Here is an 18431-nt window from a genome sequence, read left to right on the forward strand (position 1 = left end):
GAAATGCTAGGGAAGCTACAGTGCGGAAGAAGCACATGAATTTGTCAGCACATACGTCAATGTAGTCCCAGTTTGGTCAGATATGTTTAACATATATCAGAGGTGAAGGTCAAGCTCTATTTCTGACCTTCTATGGCCTTACTGCCCTACTCTGACAACATGTGTCTTTACGCATGCATAAACAGATACAAAGAGACACTAGTACACACAACAAATATCGATTAAAGTCCTCTTTTCCATTACTGTTGACAGGCGAGACCGAATATGCCAACAAGATTTACAGTTAATGTCAGTCAGCAGTAAGATATGAACACTCATCAAGACACACACAACCGTAAACACACACGAAGACACACACAGATTTGCACATGAATAAAGTTTACTGCTACTTATTACTCACATGTATGATTTTTTTTTTTTGGCATTTTGGGAAGCTAGAGTAATGAAGAGATATTGAGAAACCACCATTTTTAACTTTCACAATACACATTCCGTGAACAAAGTAACAGTAAAATCATCATATTTTCCTCTGAAAGACCAATTGTATGTACATGGTGATATGGTACAGAAAACTTTTCCATAACGAGACTATACTACAGACTGAGTGCATCCATGCAATGCATGCATTTACTAAATTTAAAGCAGCTTTTAAAGAACTGCTTTTGAAAAAGAGTAATTTTCCATATGGGATATCCTACTAACACCTGGTTTGTCTTTGGTCAATATGTTTAAAGAGGTAATATTTACTCTGTGCTATAATTTTATGAACTGTTTGCATGTTATTTGTTACATTTTAACATATTTATATTATTTGTCTACCTGAGAAGGTTTTTCTTGTTTTATTTTTTTGGAGATTGTCTTCTCTCAAATCCCTTGAGGGTTTTTTGGCAATCCTCCTTCACACTTTTAATGTAAGTAATGCGAATTGTTTAACTTTGTATGTGAAATAAACCAAATCAAATCAAATATCAAATGCGACCGAATCAAGTTTTACTAAAGAGGCAGGCAGTTCCAGGGAGAATGACAACATTTTGTACATCATCTCTTGAAAATTGTGGCACTGTGGTTAAAAAAAGAAAAAAAAAAACTTTAGTCCTGTGAATATTAACATGTTAAATATCCTAAATGTGGATTATGATAATTTAAAACTACAATACCAGTCAAAAGTTTGGACACATTTTCTGAATCAATATCTTCTGTTTATTTGGATTATTTTCTACATTTTACATTAATACTGAAGATTAACACTTTGTTTACAACGGAAGTCCATATGTATTCTTTTACAGTTTTGATGTCTTCAGTATTAATCAACAATGTGTAAAATAATTAACTAAAACCCCCTGAATGAGAAGGTGTGCCCAAACTTCAGACTGGTACTGTATGTTATGACCACCTAGTGTGATTGGTTCTTTGCAGTCAGAGCTCATTATCCATAATTAATTACATCTAAAGGTAATTAACTCGGTGTCGTGAATCACAAAAAGACCGAAAGAGTAAAAACAGGCCTTTGAGCTTCCTTGAGATTAATTTCACTACGGACAGAATAAACAGACGGATCTCCCCTGCTGTGAACAGGAATGTAGCAGAGGACTAGTGTAGTGTAGGTTATTGGAAGTGTGTACATGCCCGGGGGTCTCACTTTTCCATTGGCAGCAGAATAGAGAGTGTAGTATTACTGTACTGACTTCAAGAGTTGTATTCTGTCTTAGTGCTTGCTACTGTATATACCATTTCATTTCAGCTGCATAGTCGGACAACTGAAGGCTCATAAAATATTACTCAATGAGATGATTTTGTCTCGGGGTGGATGACACTCCAGCCGACTAATGGTTAGAAATCACATATTAAAATCTACTGTCCTTTCCTTTATGGTTATAGATATAATAGTACAATGGAGAGAGGTGTCCTCCTTGTGCAAACACAATTAATATCTGGACTAGACCTGCAACAAAAGGTCATTCTGACTGAGTTTATATTAATGTCTTCATATATTCCCAGCCTTCTTTCAGACTAGACACATTGAAAAGTGGATGAAAACAAAGACAATAGAGAAAATAATAAAATAGAATGAAAGAAAAAACCAGAAACGATGTAATGGAGGCGACCGAAAAGGTGAGCAGATCAATAAACCAATCATTTGTTAAATGACAATTAGCTATCCTCTAGGGAACATTAATGGACAATAATCATAATAAGACTTGTTTGCACAGCACTTCAAAAAAAAAGTTACAAATCGCTTTACAAAACTGGGATTGAATCGTTTCAAGAAAACAATTAGGTCAACAAAATCATGCAATTAAAATAATACAAAACAAAATGGGATAAAAGAGCCAACAATAACAAGACAAAACCAATAGAAGATAGACACAATAAAACACTGCAGTGATATTAATAAAAGGCCTCTTAAAAGAAGAATCCTCATTCTACGTGCCTTAGATCTATATGTTGGAAGCTTTAAAGCTACATGAAACTGAACGCAAAAGTCCAGTCAAGTGAAGTTTCGGCTTAACAGTCCTAAGAGCCCTGCCTGAAAAAGCTGAACCAGATCATGACACCAACCTAGTTGTCAAGGTGAACGAGGAGATATAGAGCCCATGTTTGACTGGATCAATTAAGATCAAACCAGCATCAGATTAAATAAGATTCTGCCCTAATGTGAGCAAAAACCTGACTGAAACATAACATATATTATCATAATCAAGGTTTCGTGAGTAATGGCTGCACTACCCTGAAACGGAACAGAGTGTTTATTTGACATGGCAGAACATTTAAAGGCCTTTACGAAGGCTTTAGTTTGGCAACGGAGTCCTTTAAAATGCTCAATGAAAACGTCTGGAAGAGTGAGAAAGACTGAGGGCTTTCAGAGAAGAGATGGCTCAGCGGTGATGTGGCCAATCTGCAGTTTGATGTCATTGATTTTGTTAGTGAAGAGAGGCAGACATTGCTCACAGATCTAGACTGAACCCTCAATTTGTTGGCTATGAAGAGGGTAAAATACAGAATCAAACTTGTGTTATGTTGCCTTGTAGTTTGTTTTTTTGCAGAGATGTCAGATAAGGAGGATTACATGGTTTCTTTTAGTGCTTTTTGACTTACTTTAGCATCCAAATGCACACTGTCCCAAAACATCCCTAATAATGCTCCATTAGAGTTGCCACATTTGCGGCTCTTCTCCCAAATACAAGACTGTTAGGATCTGCACTAAAGAAAGAACAAGCATGTACCCACAGATAGGAAAGTCTACAACTAGTCTGTAGCATGTCATACTGGTACACTGTTTTTCTCCATCTTGTTCCCCCTCTCTGCTTTCTCTCTTTGGGCAGGACCTTGCGCACAGATGGAGGGGAGCTCAGTAGAAAGGAGGGATGAATGGGAAGAGAGACGAGAATAAGGGGAAGGGGTGTTACACAGGGTCATCTCTATCTGTATCACTCTCTCCCTTTCCCTTTCCCCCTTGATGGATGTTGTGACCAGATGGAGGTAGGAATATGCTAGCCACGTCTTGTGCCCCTGCTGCCACTGTGAATGAAGCTAAAAATAGCGACATGGGACCACGAGAGGCTTTCCAAAAAGATGTCCACAATCACTGATACAACATTTCACATGTCAATCTGTGTGTGACAGAGAGTGCATTTAGAGGAACCGTCAAACCACTGTTGTGCATCAGAGTAGAGACAGAAGCAGGGAGACAAAGAGTGAATGAAAGAAAGGGTGAAAGGCAGCAAAGAGAAAGAAAAAGTCTGGGATGTAACAATATTAATGAATGTGAAATGAGAGGAAGAGAGGATGAGGAAAAGTGGTATATAGACGCACATATGAAATACATAAACATAGGTTGCACAACTTTGGACACTCCTTTTCATCCAAATGTTTTTGCTGTATTTTTACCATTGTCTACATCGTAGGACAATACAGAAGAGACTAAAACTATGAAACAGCATATGTGAAAGTAAGTTTTATATTCTTCAAATTGACCACCTCTTGCTTTAGTTACAGCTTTGCACATTCTTCGCATCAACCATCTTCACGAGGTGTTCTCCTGAAGCTTTTACAGCAGGGGTGTCAAACTCAGTTCCTGGAGGGCCACTATCCTGCATGTTTTAGATGTTTCCCTCTTCCAACACACCTGATTCAAATGATCAGCTTATCATCAAGCTCAGCAGAAGCCTGATAACGAGCCTGATCATTTGAATCAGCTGTGTTGGAAGAGGGAAACATCTAAAACATGCAGGACAGTGGCCCTCCAGGAACGGATCTTGACACCCCTGTTTTACAGCAATCGTGACATAGGTCTACATATCCTGGCCACTGCTTTTCCTTCACTCTGCTTTCCAACTCCTCACAAAGCATCTCAATTGAGTTAAGGTCAGGTGATTGTGGAGGCCAGGTCCTCTGGTCCAGCAGCTCCATCGCTCTCTTTCTTGGTCAACTAGCTATTACAGAACCTGGAGGCAAGTCGCGGGTCACTGTCCTGCTGAAAGACGATGACGGTCCTGCTAAGTGCAAACAGGATGGGATGCTGTGTCACTGCAGGATGTGTTGGAAGCCATGCTAGTTAAGCGTCGTCTTGAATTCTAAATAAATCTCCAAACGGCGTCACCAGCAAAGCACCGTCACACCATCCTATTCCATGCTTTACGGTGTCTGAACAAATTTAGGCATCAAAACGCCAACGTACAGATTTCCAATGGTCTAATGTCAATTCCTTGTTGTTCTTGGCCCAAACAATTCACTCCTTTTTATTGGCCTCCCTCAGGAGGGATTTCTTTACAGCAGTTCAACCATGATTGCCTGCCTCATACGGGCTCTTACGAACAGTTGATGTTGAGAAGTGTCTGCTACTTGAACCATAAGAAGCATTGATGTGGGCTCTAATCGGAGGTGCCTATTGGTGGTTTCTGAGGCTGCTAACTCTAATGAGCTTCATTGCAGCAGAGGGAATTCTTGGTCTTCCCTTCCTGGGGCGGTCCTCACGAGAGCCAGTTTCATCACAGCGTTTGATGCTTTTCACAACTGCGGTTTTGAAATTTTCTTAACTGACTAAACTTCATTTGTCAAAGTCACGATGAATATCGTGGCCAAAACATTGATTACTACAGTAGCCAAATACGGTTATTTTCTATGTACAAACACCACCTTTGCCCAGTTTAACTGATGGTCTCAAATGCATTAGGAAAGCAAGAAATCCCACCAATTGGACAAGGCACAAATGCTAATTGGAAACCATTTCAGGTGACTAACAGATGAAGCTGATTAAGATATTAATTTTGATGAATTCAAGTTATAAAAATATGTATTACTTTGTGGATTTACATTTGTGTTATTTCATAGTTCTGTTGTCTTCAGTACTGTTTGGAAGTACAGAATAGAGTATAAATAAAGAAAAACCCATGAAAGAGTAGCTGTGTTCACATTTTTGAGTCGTACTATAAGTATACAAGGTACTTAAACTATTCATATGCAGAGAACAGGATGGGACAATAATACAATGCTAGGATGACAAAATGAGAGAAAAGACAAAAACATAAGCAGAAACAATGGAGAGAAACAGCAGCACAAAAAGAGAGATCAGCAGACCACTCACATCCAAATAGGTAGTTTAATTCTATTTCAAAACATACTCTGAGGCAACATTTTAAGCCACAAGATATTTTTCTTGCACCTTAATATCCTCGCCTCTGAAAAAATAGCAGCATCCATAAACTGATCAAAAAGTTAGTGACTCAAAAGTTAAACATGGGCCAGTGTTTGTAATTCTGAGTAGACTGTGTCATAAACCCCACTACCTCCACACATGAAAACTATTTGCTTGTTGCCCACAAGATTAGTTAGGTAAAATATAAGCATGTAAAATAGAACTTTTAAGGATATTGGGGTTTAAGGATGAGGAACAGGTCTTGGCACCAGTCCTGGCTCCGCGGCCCATAACCGGGGCCCCGGAGACTGTTAAACAAAAGGTTCACAATGCTGGCAGCCAGACTACGGAAACAAACAGAACAAGAGAAGCAAAGGCCAATACGATAAATGGTCTGATGTAAAAAGAACAATCTTCCGTGTAATACCATTGGCAAGGCAGCAGTAGCTGCAGTGCAGTATTATGGCAAGAAAAGACCCAACAAGAGCTGAGAGTAAACAGTGCTGGAGAAGCATATGGGAGAAACAACCCCACTGGATGGAAAACCACCAATGCTAAGTGAGTAACAGATCTGAAAGCAGGCCACCTTTTTCTTCCACAGTAGGAACCAGTCAGCAGAAATACAACAACAGAAACACGAGGAACTGGACAGCATTAACACTTGAGTTGCATCAGACGTGTTTCTTAAAGTTCTAAATGTCCTGGATGGTGACTAGTTTCTGTGGTTGTCCTCAAGAGAGGATATTAATGTGTCCAGACATAATTAAGCAAAGAAGTCTCAGCCTGACTGAGATATTACCTATGCAACCACTGCAGCTATGTTTTCATTTCCTAATGTATGCAATTCTATTTTAGTTTTGACTGTCCATGGCATTTCCTAAATGTGCTCATTTTTATCCATCAAGTGCAAAAGTTATACAAGAATCATTTTAATTCTTCCCTTCATCCAAAGTACAGTTTCAGCTACTGACCATTCAATTAAAAGCCTACATTCTAAAAGTATTATTACCTCCGCCGGGAGGATATGTAATCACCGGAGTTTGTTTGTCTGTCCGTCTGTGTGTGTGTGTGTCTGTTAACAGCATAACTCAAAAAGTCATGGACGGATTTTCACCAAATTTTTACAGGATGTCCGGAAGAGCAAGAGTAAGAATCGATTAGATTTTGGAGGTGATCCGAATCACCGTCTGGATCCAGGAATTTTTTGAAGGTCGAAGGACAATTGGACTTTTGAGTTATGCTGTTAACAGACAAACAGACACACACACACACGGACACACACACACAGACGGACAGACAAACGGCATGGCGGAGGTATGGGCTCTCCGAGTGCTTTTCTAGTTATTTGTTTGTTTTGATAGGGAAAAAAATAAATGGCAAAAACCAATGTGACATTACTAAAGGGTGTAGCTGTACTGAAAACTAGTCTGTCAGTCCCCTGGTTTTAATGTAGCTGTACAGGAAACTCTGGCTCATCATTTAGCTGTACAGCTGCAAGTTTGCCATTTTGACTCAGTCTCACGTCTTTTCGCTTATTTTCAGTTGGTACGAGCAGTTTTTTTTTTTTCTTTTACAACCTGCTCAGCACCAAAAAGCATACATACACACTTAGCAAATAGCTTGTTAACATGGTGGTTTTGCAGCTAGTGAGCTGGACATTTCCCTCAGGAGTTGACCAAAATCATTTCCAAAAAAAAAAAAAAAAAATTTGAATTTTGCAATGACAACTTGCAAAGCGGCCAGAAACACAACTCCAAACAAATGATGCTATTCCTCAGTATTTGCTAGATGTGTGCATACATTTGCCAACAAGTTCAGGCTTTACCTCACAAGTTGAGAGGCTGCTGCAGAGGCCAAAAACCACTTAATTAATAGTCAAATACATTTTTCTTATTAAAGTGTCTTAATCATGTATATGACAGCAGTCAGAAAAATTAGCAACAGCTGCTAAAAACCAGCCTAGCTTCAATGGCAGATGTGCTGCTTATTAACACATTTGTTGAGTACAAGTCCTGCTGCAAACCAATGGGTAGGTCTAGTATATGACAATACCAACATCATTACATGCAGCAATGATATGAAGTACCAAGTACAATTCCATCATCTCAATGTTCTATCAGTTTTTTAATTGGAATTGTGTCCTAATCAGTTTTTTGGGCCTGATCCCTGTCTAGTATGTTGGGCATCTCCAGTACAGAGTTGGATCTGATTTCCTTACATGGTGATTAAAAATCTGTGACACACTGAAATAGCCACAGTCTTTTATTTCAGTATCCTTTTCTTCAACAGCTTCTACTGAGTTTTGAGTTTAAAATACTTAACTTGATGGTTTAAATTACACTGATATGAAAAAAGTTTAACTGGGAGAATACAGCTCCAGAAACTGATATGATGCAATCAGCCAAACAGAAAACAGTGCATATCAGTGTGATGCTTCTTGTACAATAAAAACAATCTTTGGCAGCGTGCAGACTTCAGAGAACACCCAAACCCAGCAACAGTCTTATTTTTTCATTTGGCTTGTTATCAAGTTACTCATAGGATTACTGTTAATTAGCAACAACTGATATGGTCAGCCATTGGCAATGTTTTTTTTCCCTTTTCTTATTACTTTCTTTTCCTAAAATGAGAAGCTAAAGGCAGCCTAATAATTGAGCAGTTAGGATGCATCACACTTGAGCAAGGAGTTCTGGGTTTGATTCCTGTCTGGCCACACCGTTCCTGCATATCTTGCCTTGCACTGACATATTTGTCTCCCATGGTTTCATAGTTAGAGGGTATGAACCTGTACAGCACCTCAGGTCCTCAGGCACAAATCTGTTAGTTGTTCCAAATTGCAGGAGTAAAACCTGTGTTGATGCAGCTTTTAGCATTTATGCTCCAAGCTGCTGGTTACGTCTGCCTCAGGACCAGAGACCAGCTGGAAGTGTTAAAATGTTTAAACATAAATTTCGAACCTACCTCCTCAGTTAGGCATTTGATTACATAGGGTTTACAGACATTTCTTACTTTATTTTTTGCATTTACTATATTGTCTTTACGTGCAATCTTTGGACTAAACTGGGCCAGCTATACCAGCAGCACAGACCAACTACATATTAACAGAAGGCTGCATCCCTGACTAAAAAAAAGGCAAAACAGCATTTTCAAACCGACAGTGTAAGTGCACGGTGGGTAAGTATGAAAGGATAACTGGTACTAAATGGATCAAACTACCAGAAGACTAAGTAATAGATACTAGAAACAGGAAAGCTTGGGATTCTACAAGTTATCACAGTACTTTCATGGGGAAGTAAGAACTGCACTTTACTGTCAGTTCAATGGAAAGATTCATCAGATATTCATTTGATAAGCTAGCCAAGAGAACACCTAAAGGCTGATGGTATCAAGACTAAGAAACCAGCAACAGAATTTTTTTTAATCTAGCTGGTTATAAAACACAAATGTTTCCTACACCAGTCAGTCAGTAGCAGGTCCACAACTCTAAGGTCACTAGATAAAGGACACCTGGGAGGATTATAAAAAACAGTAAGTCTTTTTGTCATCATTACCAGATCAGAGATAGCTTCACAACAATGAGAGAGTGACACTGATATGATTAAAGCTACTCTACAAATTCTCAGCTGCAACTCAACCAAACTGATGAAGAGAAATGGGGCCCAACGATGCTGCATCCATTTTAGTCATAGCAATACCAGTCAGCCTCTTCACTTAACGCTCCATGCTTGGCAACCTTCAAAAAAAAAATGGCATCAGGTTGCATTTTAATAAGAGATACAGCCTGGTTCTCGTAATGGGATCTCCAGGGTGGAAAGGGCTAAAACTTATACCTTGTACAGCTCTAGTGCTTCTCAAATATGCTCTTTCTCCAAACGAGCTTTAATTTAAGTTTCTCTTGCTTGCAGGAACTACTTTCTGTAAGACTAGTTGGGTGGTTTATTACTTAAAGGTCAGTTAAAATTCTGTAACATTAAAAAACATCTTCTCATTATACCACCAAAAACCTGTCAGAATTAATAGAGAATTTTATCTAAATTCCTCCAACCAGAGACTTTATCTAAGATGGAGTTAGAGAGAGAAGAGCTCAGTAAGTGACCAGGGTCCTCATTTATAAAGCTTGCGTATGCACAAAACAGGGCTAGAAAGTGGCGTACGTCACTTTCTACGCAAAGGTTGCGATTTCTAAAAACAAACTTGGCGTGAGAATGTGCGCACCGGTGCACCAGCCTTGATTCTTGATGCTTGCGTACGCACAAAACAGAGCTAGAAAGTGGCGTAAATCACAACCTTTGCGTAGAAAGTGGCGTACGCTGTGTACATTGTGATTTCTAAAAAACTTGGCGTGAGAATGTGTGCACCGGTGCGCCAACTTTGATGCTTGCTTAAGCACATTTTGGAGACAGAGGGAACGGCAGTGCCGGAGGTTGAAGTGGTGAATTGAAACCAGATTGATCTCAAACCTTTATTGTTATCACATATTAGACTTGTAGAGTCGGATAATCATAAACCCTCATTGTTGTAGATGTTCATATAGTGCGCCATTCGGCCTACGACTGTATTTGCAGAACTATGTTCATATATCAAACTTCCATCTTCAAATGATATAGAGCGGTGAGTGGCACTGATTGATTACTAATTTGGAAAAGGTCTGTGACAATCAGTCCAATCGCTGATCAAGCGGATAAATAGCGGGTGACAGCCGTGCGTAATGTGGCACAATGGATGCGCTGGCATTGCTGGAAGATCATGTTAAGAATGGAGAGAGTTTTTAGGGATAACGAGGATTTCCTGGACGATGACTGGCTAATAAGCCGATTCAGATTCCCTAGAGCAGTGCTCTTGGATCTATGTGCTGAACAGGGCCGTCTTAGACCAACCCCCCCGCCAAAACCACGCCATCCCGGTACAGACACAGGAGCTGACGACTCGGGGGTTTCTGGCGACACCGGCTCCTTCCAGCGTTAAGTGGCCGACAGGTATGTGTTTTATATGAAGAATATATGAGGTTACATTTGTTGTCTAAATCCCGTTTGGGTCTGATATACAGTTAAATGATGTCCTTTAGGTCTGGGATATCACAACCATCCCTCAGCGCAATAATGCCAGCTGTTTTGGATGACATTATAAACATGACCAGTCAATCCTTACACTGTGGGTGAACAGGCCAACATTAAACGGCAATTTGCAGCAATGTCCGGTTTCCCAAATGTAATCGGCGTAACTGACTGCGCACGTGTTGCTGTAAGGGCTCCGAGTGAAGATGAATTTGTCTATGTGAACCGAAAAAAATGCACATTCAATCAGTTTACAATTTATTTGTACATCGGACATGATCATAACAAATTTAGTGGCAGGGTGGCCTGGGTCAACACATGATTCATTCATCCTGATGCACAGCAGTGAAAAGACTGCAGGGGGCGCTGCATAAAGTGCCGTGGATCAGCAGCTTATTTATATACAGATACACTCATGAGTTACTTTGCATTGACCATTCATGGTAAAATGTGGGTGTGTTGTGGGCGGAATGTGAGGTGGATCCACCTGTGCAATCTTCCAGCTGGTGTAGGATTTATAAAGAAATTGCGTGCAGCTGTGCTTACGCACAGTTTTATAAATCAGGGGCGAAGGGCATACCTCCATTTCGGATTTTTGGCGTACGCAAACTTTTAGTATGGATCCTACGCAATGTTTTATAAATGAGGCCCCAGGAGAGTATCCTGAAAGAAACATGAAGTACATGAGTAAAATGGCTCCTGAACTTAAACTGCTCAGAAATTACCTAAAGACAGGGAAAATGTTTGCAGACCAGGCACGATACCTTATAAACCCAAGCCCCTGCACTATAACAGACAATGAATGTGGAAAATAACTGAAACATTAAGGACAGAAAAGACGATAAAATATGTAGAGGGTTAAAATGCAATCAGGAACAAGAACAGAATCTCACACCCAAGTTCTTCATAGATATGCAAAGGAAAATGTGCATCTGGTAAGCTTTGATCCTCCATGCCATCTTTCTTTTGTTTTTTTCACAATAAGAAACCCAAAAAACAGAGAATAAAGAGCTAAGATATGGGACAACCAGACAAGGAAGTGGTTCTCCAAAGAGTAGAGTTGCCAGACTTGAGGAGGACGCACACAGGCTCACAGTGGGTAAGAGGTTTTCTCCTACCCATTTACAGTGTAAGTTTTATTTTCATTTACTAGACTAATTATCATTACACTGTAATACGCCTGACAGCAAAATACCTTCTCTGAATGAATAAAATAAGAGATTGCACTGAAAAAGGCAAGAGAGAATCAAATGGAAAATCCGGATTAAAGCAGGTAGAGAGAGGTGGTACAGACTATTTATGTCTGTGTCTCACTCTCCTCTGTTGAAGAGATGAATGACACCCATTAGCAGTATTGGGAAGGTGTCTCTTTTTGCTCCAATCATAGAAATAGAGTTTTGGTGGAGCTGGATATGAGAAATGATAAATGACACCTGATAACACGATCCGAAAAAAGCAAAATCTTTACAAATCTGCCCAACACTCTGACTGAACAAATGGTGGTTCTGACTGCTAATGCAACTTCACACTCCCCTTTGGAGACAGTGCTTAGTTAAAGTTGCACCGAGGGCTTAGCAACACTTATGTAATAGTGGACTTGGCTTAGGCTGACTTCAGGTCTGCCACTGCTGTTTATTCCATTTTAGCATCTCACCAACTCTACGAAGAAAATATCAAACACAGTCGGCATTTCACCTTTGGGATCTCATTTGAAGTGATATCTTCAATTTTGCTGGAAACAACACACACAACAGCTCACCTCCAAAAATAGGACCAACAATAATACTGATACTTCAGACTAATTAGGGAGCCAAAATATTGGCAACTCAACAGGCCACGAGATTGAAAAAGGAAGTATGAGGATTAAACCATTTTATACTTGGGCTTTTCCCCGCATGCGGCCTCGCTCCTCCCTTCTTTCCTGCTGAAGAGGGAAAGTGCTGCCCGGTGTGATCTTTGCATGGTGCTTCATTCTCCTGATCCAGGCTTGAAACACAGCAGGAGATGTGTAATCCTACTTCAGGGAGACTATTCTAGTGTAATCTCCTGCTCACTCAGAGTACACACAAGTCACTTTTGACTGCTCCATAAAAGATTCAAACTGTCAGAATCTGGCCATCTGTCATCTGCCTCAATGTTTGTCTGTCAGCCTTTCAGACACTCTCTGTTTGTCTGTCTGTCTGTCGCTATGTCACACCATATGTGTTCTTGCTTTTTTGTCCAGATACCGGACCAAATGTGACTGCTGAAAGTGAAACTAATGATGTGTTGAGCATCTCTGCATTACATAAGCACATTAAGGTAAGTCCCTTGGTAATGGGATTAGGACTTATGGGCATGTGTGCGTTTGTGTGTGAAGGTGTGTGTGTTCATACAGTACAGTGTGTCTACGATATGTATGCGCATGGTTGAACGTGGGTGTGTTTTTGCTTGACTGAAAAAAAACATTTCTGTTCACAGAGAGCCATTCTGCAGCACCTTTAGGGAATTCTCTGCTTTCTTTTCAACTGCCCTCCTTTTATTTCCTGTCTTTATTCCGGCCATGCAGTGCCAGAGCCTCGCTAAGATACAATGGGTCATTTCAGCCAACAACAATGAAGTAATCAACAATAACAAACACAAAGCCAGACTCCTGCCTTTGCCATCAATGTCTGGAAAGAGAATTAACACTTGAACAGAACCTCCCATAAAATAACTAAACAAATGAAATAAAAACTAACATGGCAACTGAACTTGAGTATGCAGTGACTGGCTGTAAAGGTATAATCTGCATTTTGCTATACCAGTATTCGAGGATGTCTCCAGTGGCAAAGTGAGAGCAAAACGAGAAGTGGTGAGTCGGTAAGTGTTGACACAGAGGCACATTAGTAATAAAAAGCTGATACTCCAATGAAAATGCCACATGATGTCTCCCTGATAGTGTGTGTTTATGTGTGATTACTGACATGGAGAAAGAAAGCAGCAATGCATGGGGTCAGCATATGTTGCACTGAACACTTCAGTCTGTTCTGCCGCCACTAAAGGGTGAAATGTTTCGTCTGTGCGTTTATCTGCAGTTCCAGACAAACACCTTCTGTTCATCGTCGCTTTAACCTGTAACTTCTAATGGACATTTAATGGGAATGCTGTTCTGACTTTAAAGCAAAAAAATGAAACAGTCACTAGCTGAATGAAACAGAACAATATCAATTTGTTAAGAATGGCTGTTAAACGCAGCAGGACAGCTATTGTTAAATCCATATGAATTAAAATAGCAGAGCTGGGCAAAATTAATGAAACGAACTCCTTGAGGATATGGACATTTGCCCTGTTCCAGACTCCCTCCTGCAGCAAATGCATAGACACACTTGATCATAGTGATTCAGTGAAGAGACTACACTGAAATTTGGAATATGAAGGGAATAAACGATCAATGTCACAGTCTAATGCTTCCGGGGATTTTTTTCAGGGGCTGCAATAATACACAGGCACAGGCTCCATCTTCAGGGAAACGGCTGCTTTATTAAGAGGAATGTAAGATTGTATCCGCTGTACCGTCTGGGCGCAGAGTGACGACAGAGGGATGGAGACAGCTCGAGGTAAAGTTTCACAGTTGAGCTGTAACTATCACGATTCTCTACTTTGTGTCTTCCTGTGGATTTGCGATGCCTCTCACAGCCTCCTTCATCCCTCACGCCTTTTTCTCTCCCCCTCTCCCTTCCCTCCCTCTCTCACCCTAAGTGGCCAGTTGTCAAAGTCAGCTGAAGCCCAGTTAATGAAGAGGTAGATTTATTAGCGAGGCATCAGTGCAATAGTGGTGCGTGGGGGGAGTGGAACCCCTAGAAGCCAGCGAGCAAATACAGCCCCTAAGTGTGCATACCAAAAAAACAGAAAGAGAGGGAAGATGAGAAAGAGGGGGATAGGAAAGACAAAGACAGAAATAGGAGAGAAGATGTTGAAAAGAAATAAAGAACAATCCACAGAGCAAACAGAAAAGAGGCAGTCAGAGAGGAAGGGGGAGAGGCAGCTTCCCTCTCTTTTCTACTCTCTCCAGCAGTGGCTACAGAACAAGCTCTTACCGTCTGTTGTAGGTCTGGGATTCCAATGCGGATGACCACGGTGTTGCCTGTCGGCTCCTCCATGGGTGCTCTTGCACTGTGGCTACGCTCTGCGCCGGGACGGAAAGCCGGAACGCCGTAAGGAACGGGAGCACCACTGTCCTCTTCCCGGGAGCTGTTGCTGTCAGTGCTGGCCCCCTGGCTGCCGTTTGCTGCGTGTGTGTGAGGGTGTGTGAGTGTGTGTGGGTGTGTGTGTGTGTGCTGCTGCTGCTGCTGGTCCTGCCGTGGAGGGCTGGGTGGCTCATGTTTGCCGGCTGCCGGACGCAGAGGCATGCTCCGTGTTCGGGGCTCGGTCTACGTCTCTCTCTCTCTCTCTCTCTCTCTCTCTCTCTCTCACAAACACACACACACACACACCACACACACACACACTCAAACACACAGGCAGGCGAGCGCACGCATACACCGATGGCTCTCGCTCACACTACACGCACACACCGTTTGCAGCATGCATCACTCGCCTGGGAGAGAAAAAAGAGGGAGGGAGAGAGAGGCAGGGAAGGAGGATGGCAGGGAGGGAATGGGAAAAGAGGAGGGGGTAATGGGAGATTACAGAGAGATAGAGGGTAAAAACACAAAGAGGAGATAAGTGCCGAGGGAACTTAAAACTAAAATTCACAAGAAATGCAGAGATAACGCAAGGCTGGAGAAATTACAGTCATGGAATGGTGCAAAATTATTTATCTCCATCTGCGATTTACACAAAAGATAATCCTTAATGCCATTAGCTCTAAGAAAGAGGCACATTCATTTAGTCTTAAAATAGAGCGACACAGATAAAACAAATACTTCAGACAATGAGCAGATTGCAGATTTGCTGAGAAATATTTGGATATGTCAGATGAACAGCAGCATTAACGATTAATGCGCCTAATAAACTCTGCATATGTTGATGTTGCAATGGTGATACTGTGACACAGCCGCTGCCACACACTGTTGCTCTGGTGTAATAACACTGTGGTGACATCAGGACAGCACAAGTGGGTGTTTGTTCGGATCAATGTGGGGCAGGATTTGGCCTTCATGCTTCACTTTATCTGTAGGGGGTGTCACTGATCAAAAGCCTGCCTGGTAAACATCGACGCGCAGACAGAACAAACTGCTATAAATTTACATGAGGCTTTCGTGGGAGTTTTTCTCATCGAGTTTCATTCTCATAGAGGGCCTTTTTTTTGATTTACCGTTTCATCACAGATGCCATGCAGAGCCCTGAGAATAGGACTGTGACTAAGGGCTAAACAAATAATGTCAATCTGACCTTGATTTCCATCTAAATCCGTCGTAAACCAGACATCCCAAAGCGATTCCATAGTCCGAGTGACTGTCATGATTTATGAAGAGAGATGTCTTGTTTTCCCATTGACCAAAGACTGTGCTTAAAGTACTGGCTTATTCTGTTCATGCACTCGCATTTAACTGAACTTGGAGGGAAGAACAGCAGCAGAAATACTTATCAGAGGAGACTGTTGCATGGTCTCTGTGGCAAATACTTAAAGGACCACTATGCAGGATTGAGGAGAATCTCTTAGCAGGAATGGAACAATTACAAATCGCGCCACTGTTGTGAGCTGAGCCCTTTATTTTTACAGAGTGAGTGGATCCTTTTCCACACAGCCAATAATGGACAATGAATCACTGGCTCCACCAAAGACATTTCCTGTTTTTGCGTTGAAGTGGCAGCCACCGTCGGTTCTCCTACACGTTTGTAAATGTATTCAGTCGGCTGTAATCTGCAACCTGACCGTTAGATGCCACGACATATTCCACGCTGGTCCTTTAACAGCTTGAATATTGCCAATTACACAGCCCACCACTTGAACAACTCAACTCCTCATGCAAGGAAAATGTGCCATAAAACATTTGTGGCAGGTCTGTAAATTATTAATCATGATCTTAAGTCAGTGCTATGCTCCATTGTGTTCTCAGTGCCATCCTTGTTCACGCTGACCCGACAGCCCCAAGACAGCATTTCATTATTAGATGGAGTTTAAAGCCAGCACTTGAATGAGAAAGTGATGAAAGCAAGCAGCTGTTACCCAAGTTAATGTGGGCAACTGGGCTGAAACACATGCATACATACAAGAGGTTTTAATTCTTATCCATCATGCAATAGCACAAGAAAGGAGTCTGACAACACCTCAGCAACCCTGAACACATAGCCAAAGTCATATCTTCAGTAAAAGGAAGCACAACAGGGGGTCGTGCAACAGATGGTGAAGCCTGCATAGAGCATTGATCTACACGTCATTGACTCAGTCTGGGAGAGAAGAGACAGAAGACATTGAGACAGCCTAAATCAACACGAATAATATGGCAAGTTGTCCAAAATACTTGGAACAACCTACCTGTCATGCATCTTGAAAAATGCGGAATCAAACCTAAAGAGAATTGGGATGTTGTAAAGGGTTGTTACACAAAATTACATAGTTATAGTTTTTCTGTTAAATGAAGCTGGTTAAATATTCATGAAACTTTTTAGAAACATCCCAACCTTACCTTTAGTCCTAAAACATCCCCATAGTAGCTGACTGCACAGTAAATGCTCTCACATGAGCAAAAAAAAAAAAAAAAAAAAAACACCTCACATGCTCCGTTTGATCTGCAACAAGTCTCACAATTCATGTAGATATTTGTATCTTATTAAATCAGGTAAAGATACTGAGGTGCGAGGTTAATTAAAGGATAGACAAGAGCAAGATTAAATGCCATCGTAACAAATAACTTGGATGGTATCTTAAAGAAGATGATGATATCAATGCTGTGAGATAGCAAATGGTGTTTGGTGACTGGAGATGTGCGAGACAGAGAAAGGGAGGGGATGGAGTTTCTGCCAGTCTTTCTTAATCTCGTAAAGTTTTAGTCTGTCTCACTGGATTTCCTGTGATGGAAGATTTAGCCAAAATATCACCTAATTAAAGAAGAAAAGTCTCTGATTTCTGCGGTGAGATTCCCAGAGAAGAGAGTTTAAAACTTAATCCAGCTCTTGTCCTATATGCGTAACAACACTGTGGAAAGACTGAACTGACAGGAGAGTCTCACAGCAGATATCACTGTGCTAATTTGGAGGGTTTGCTTGCAAATGATTGTATAACACAAATACTGGAGAAGATAAGGCTTGCAAAACAAATCCATATGTAAGCTTAAATAAATACGGACTTAAATCGTTCACATATTTTCTTCTCATTGGATATTGTTGGGTGCAGGTTTACCCAGCAGCCACCACTACAGAGTCTTTCATGTGACTGCATCGCCACTGCTGGACACTCCATGCTACGTAATCCCATAAGCACTGAAGAAAGAGCATGGCAGAGGATTTAGCAGGTAACTAACTCTATATGCTTTTGGCCTATTGGGTCATGGGTTAAAATTGATAACACTTCATCTTGTGGTTTAGCTCAATATTCACATTTAATACTGCAATTCTATACTCTTTATAGACTGGATCAGGTGGGTTTTGTTGTATTTTAAACATCATACATTAGCACCAATACAAAGAATGCATCACTTGAATTGTTCAAAACGACTGAAATCTAGAACAATCTCAGTACAGTAACTCCACTGTACACTGAAGCAGATCACACAGTAAACTCAGAGTGTGGCAAAGGGACCTAAGATGTCTTGCCAATAAGCAATGATTCCCCCAGA

The 18431-nt window shown here is 41.0% G+C and overlaps 1 protein-coding gene across 1 annotated transcript in view; it reads right to left on the bottom strand.

The window, feature by feature from the left end:
* Positions 1-15222, bottom strand: part of shank3a (SH3 and multiple ankyrin repeat domains 3a) — a 159899-nt gene extending 144677 nt beyond the window's left edge. The window contains 1 exon segment of the mRNA XM_051951413.1: positions 14748-15222. Within this exon segment, the coding sequence (XP_051807373.1) occupies positions 14748-15059 (312 nt within the window). The 5' untranslated portion in view covers positions 15060-15222.
* Positions 15223-18431: the final 3209 nt, after the last annotated feature.

Source organism: Acanthochromis polyacanthus, chromosome 8, assembly GCF_021347895.1.
Source record: "Acanthochromis polyacanthus isolate Apoly-LR-REF ecotype Palm Island chromosome 8, KAUST_Apoly_ChrSc, whole genome shotgun sequence".
Classification (NCBI taxonomy): domain Eukaryota; kingdom Metazoa; phylum Chordata; class Actinopteri; family Pomacentridae; genus Acanthochromis; species Acanthochromis polyacanthus.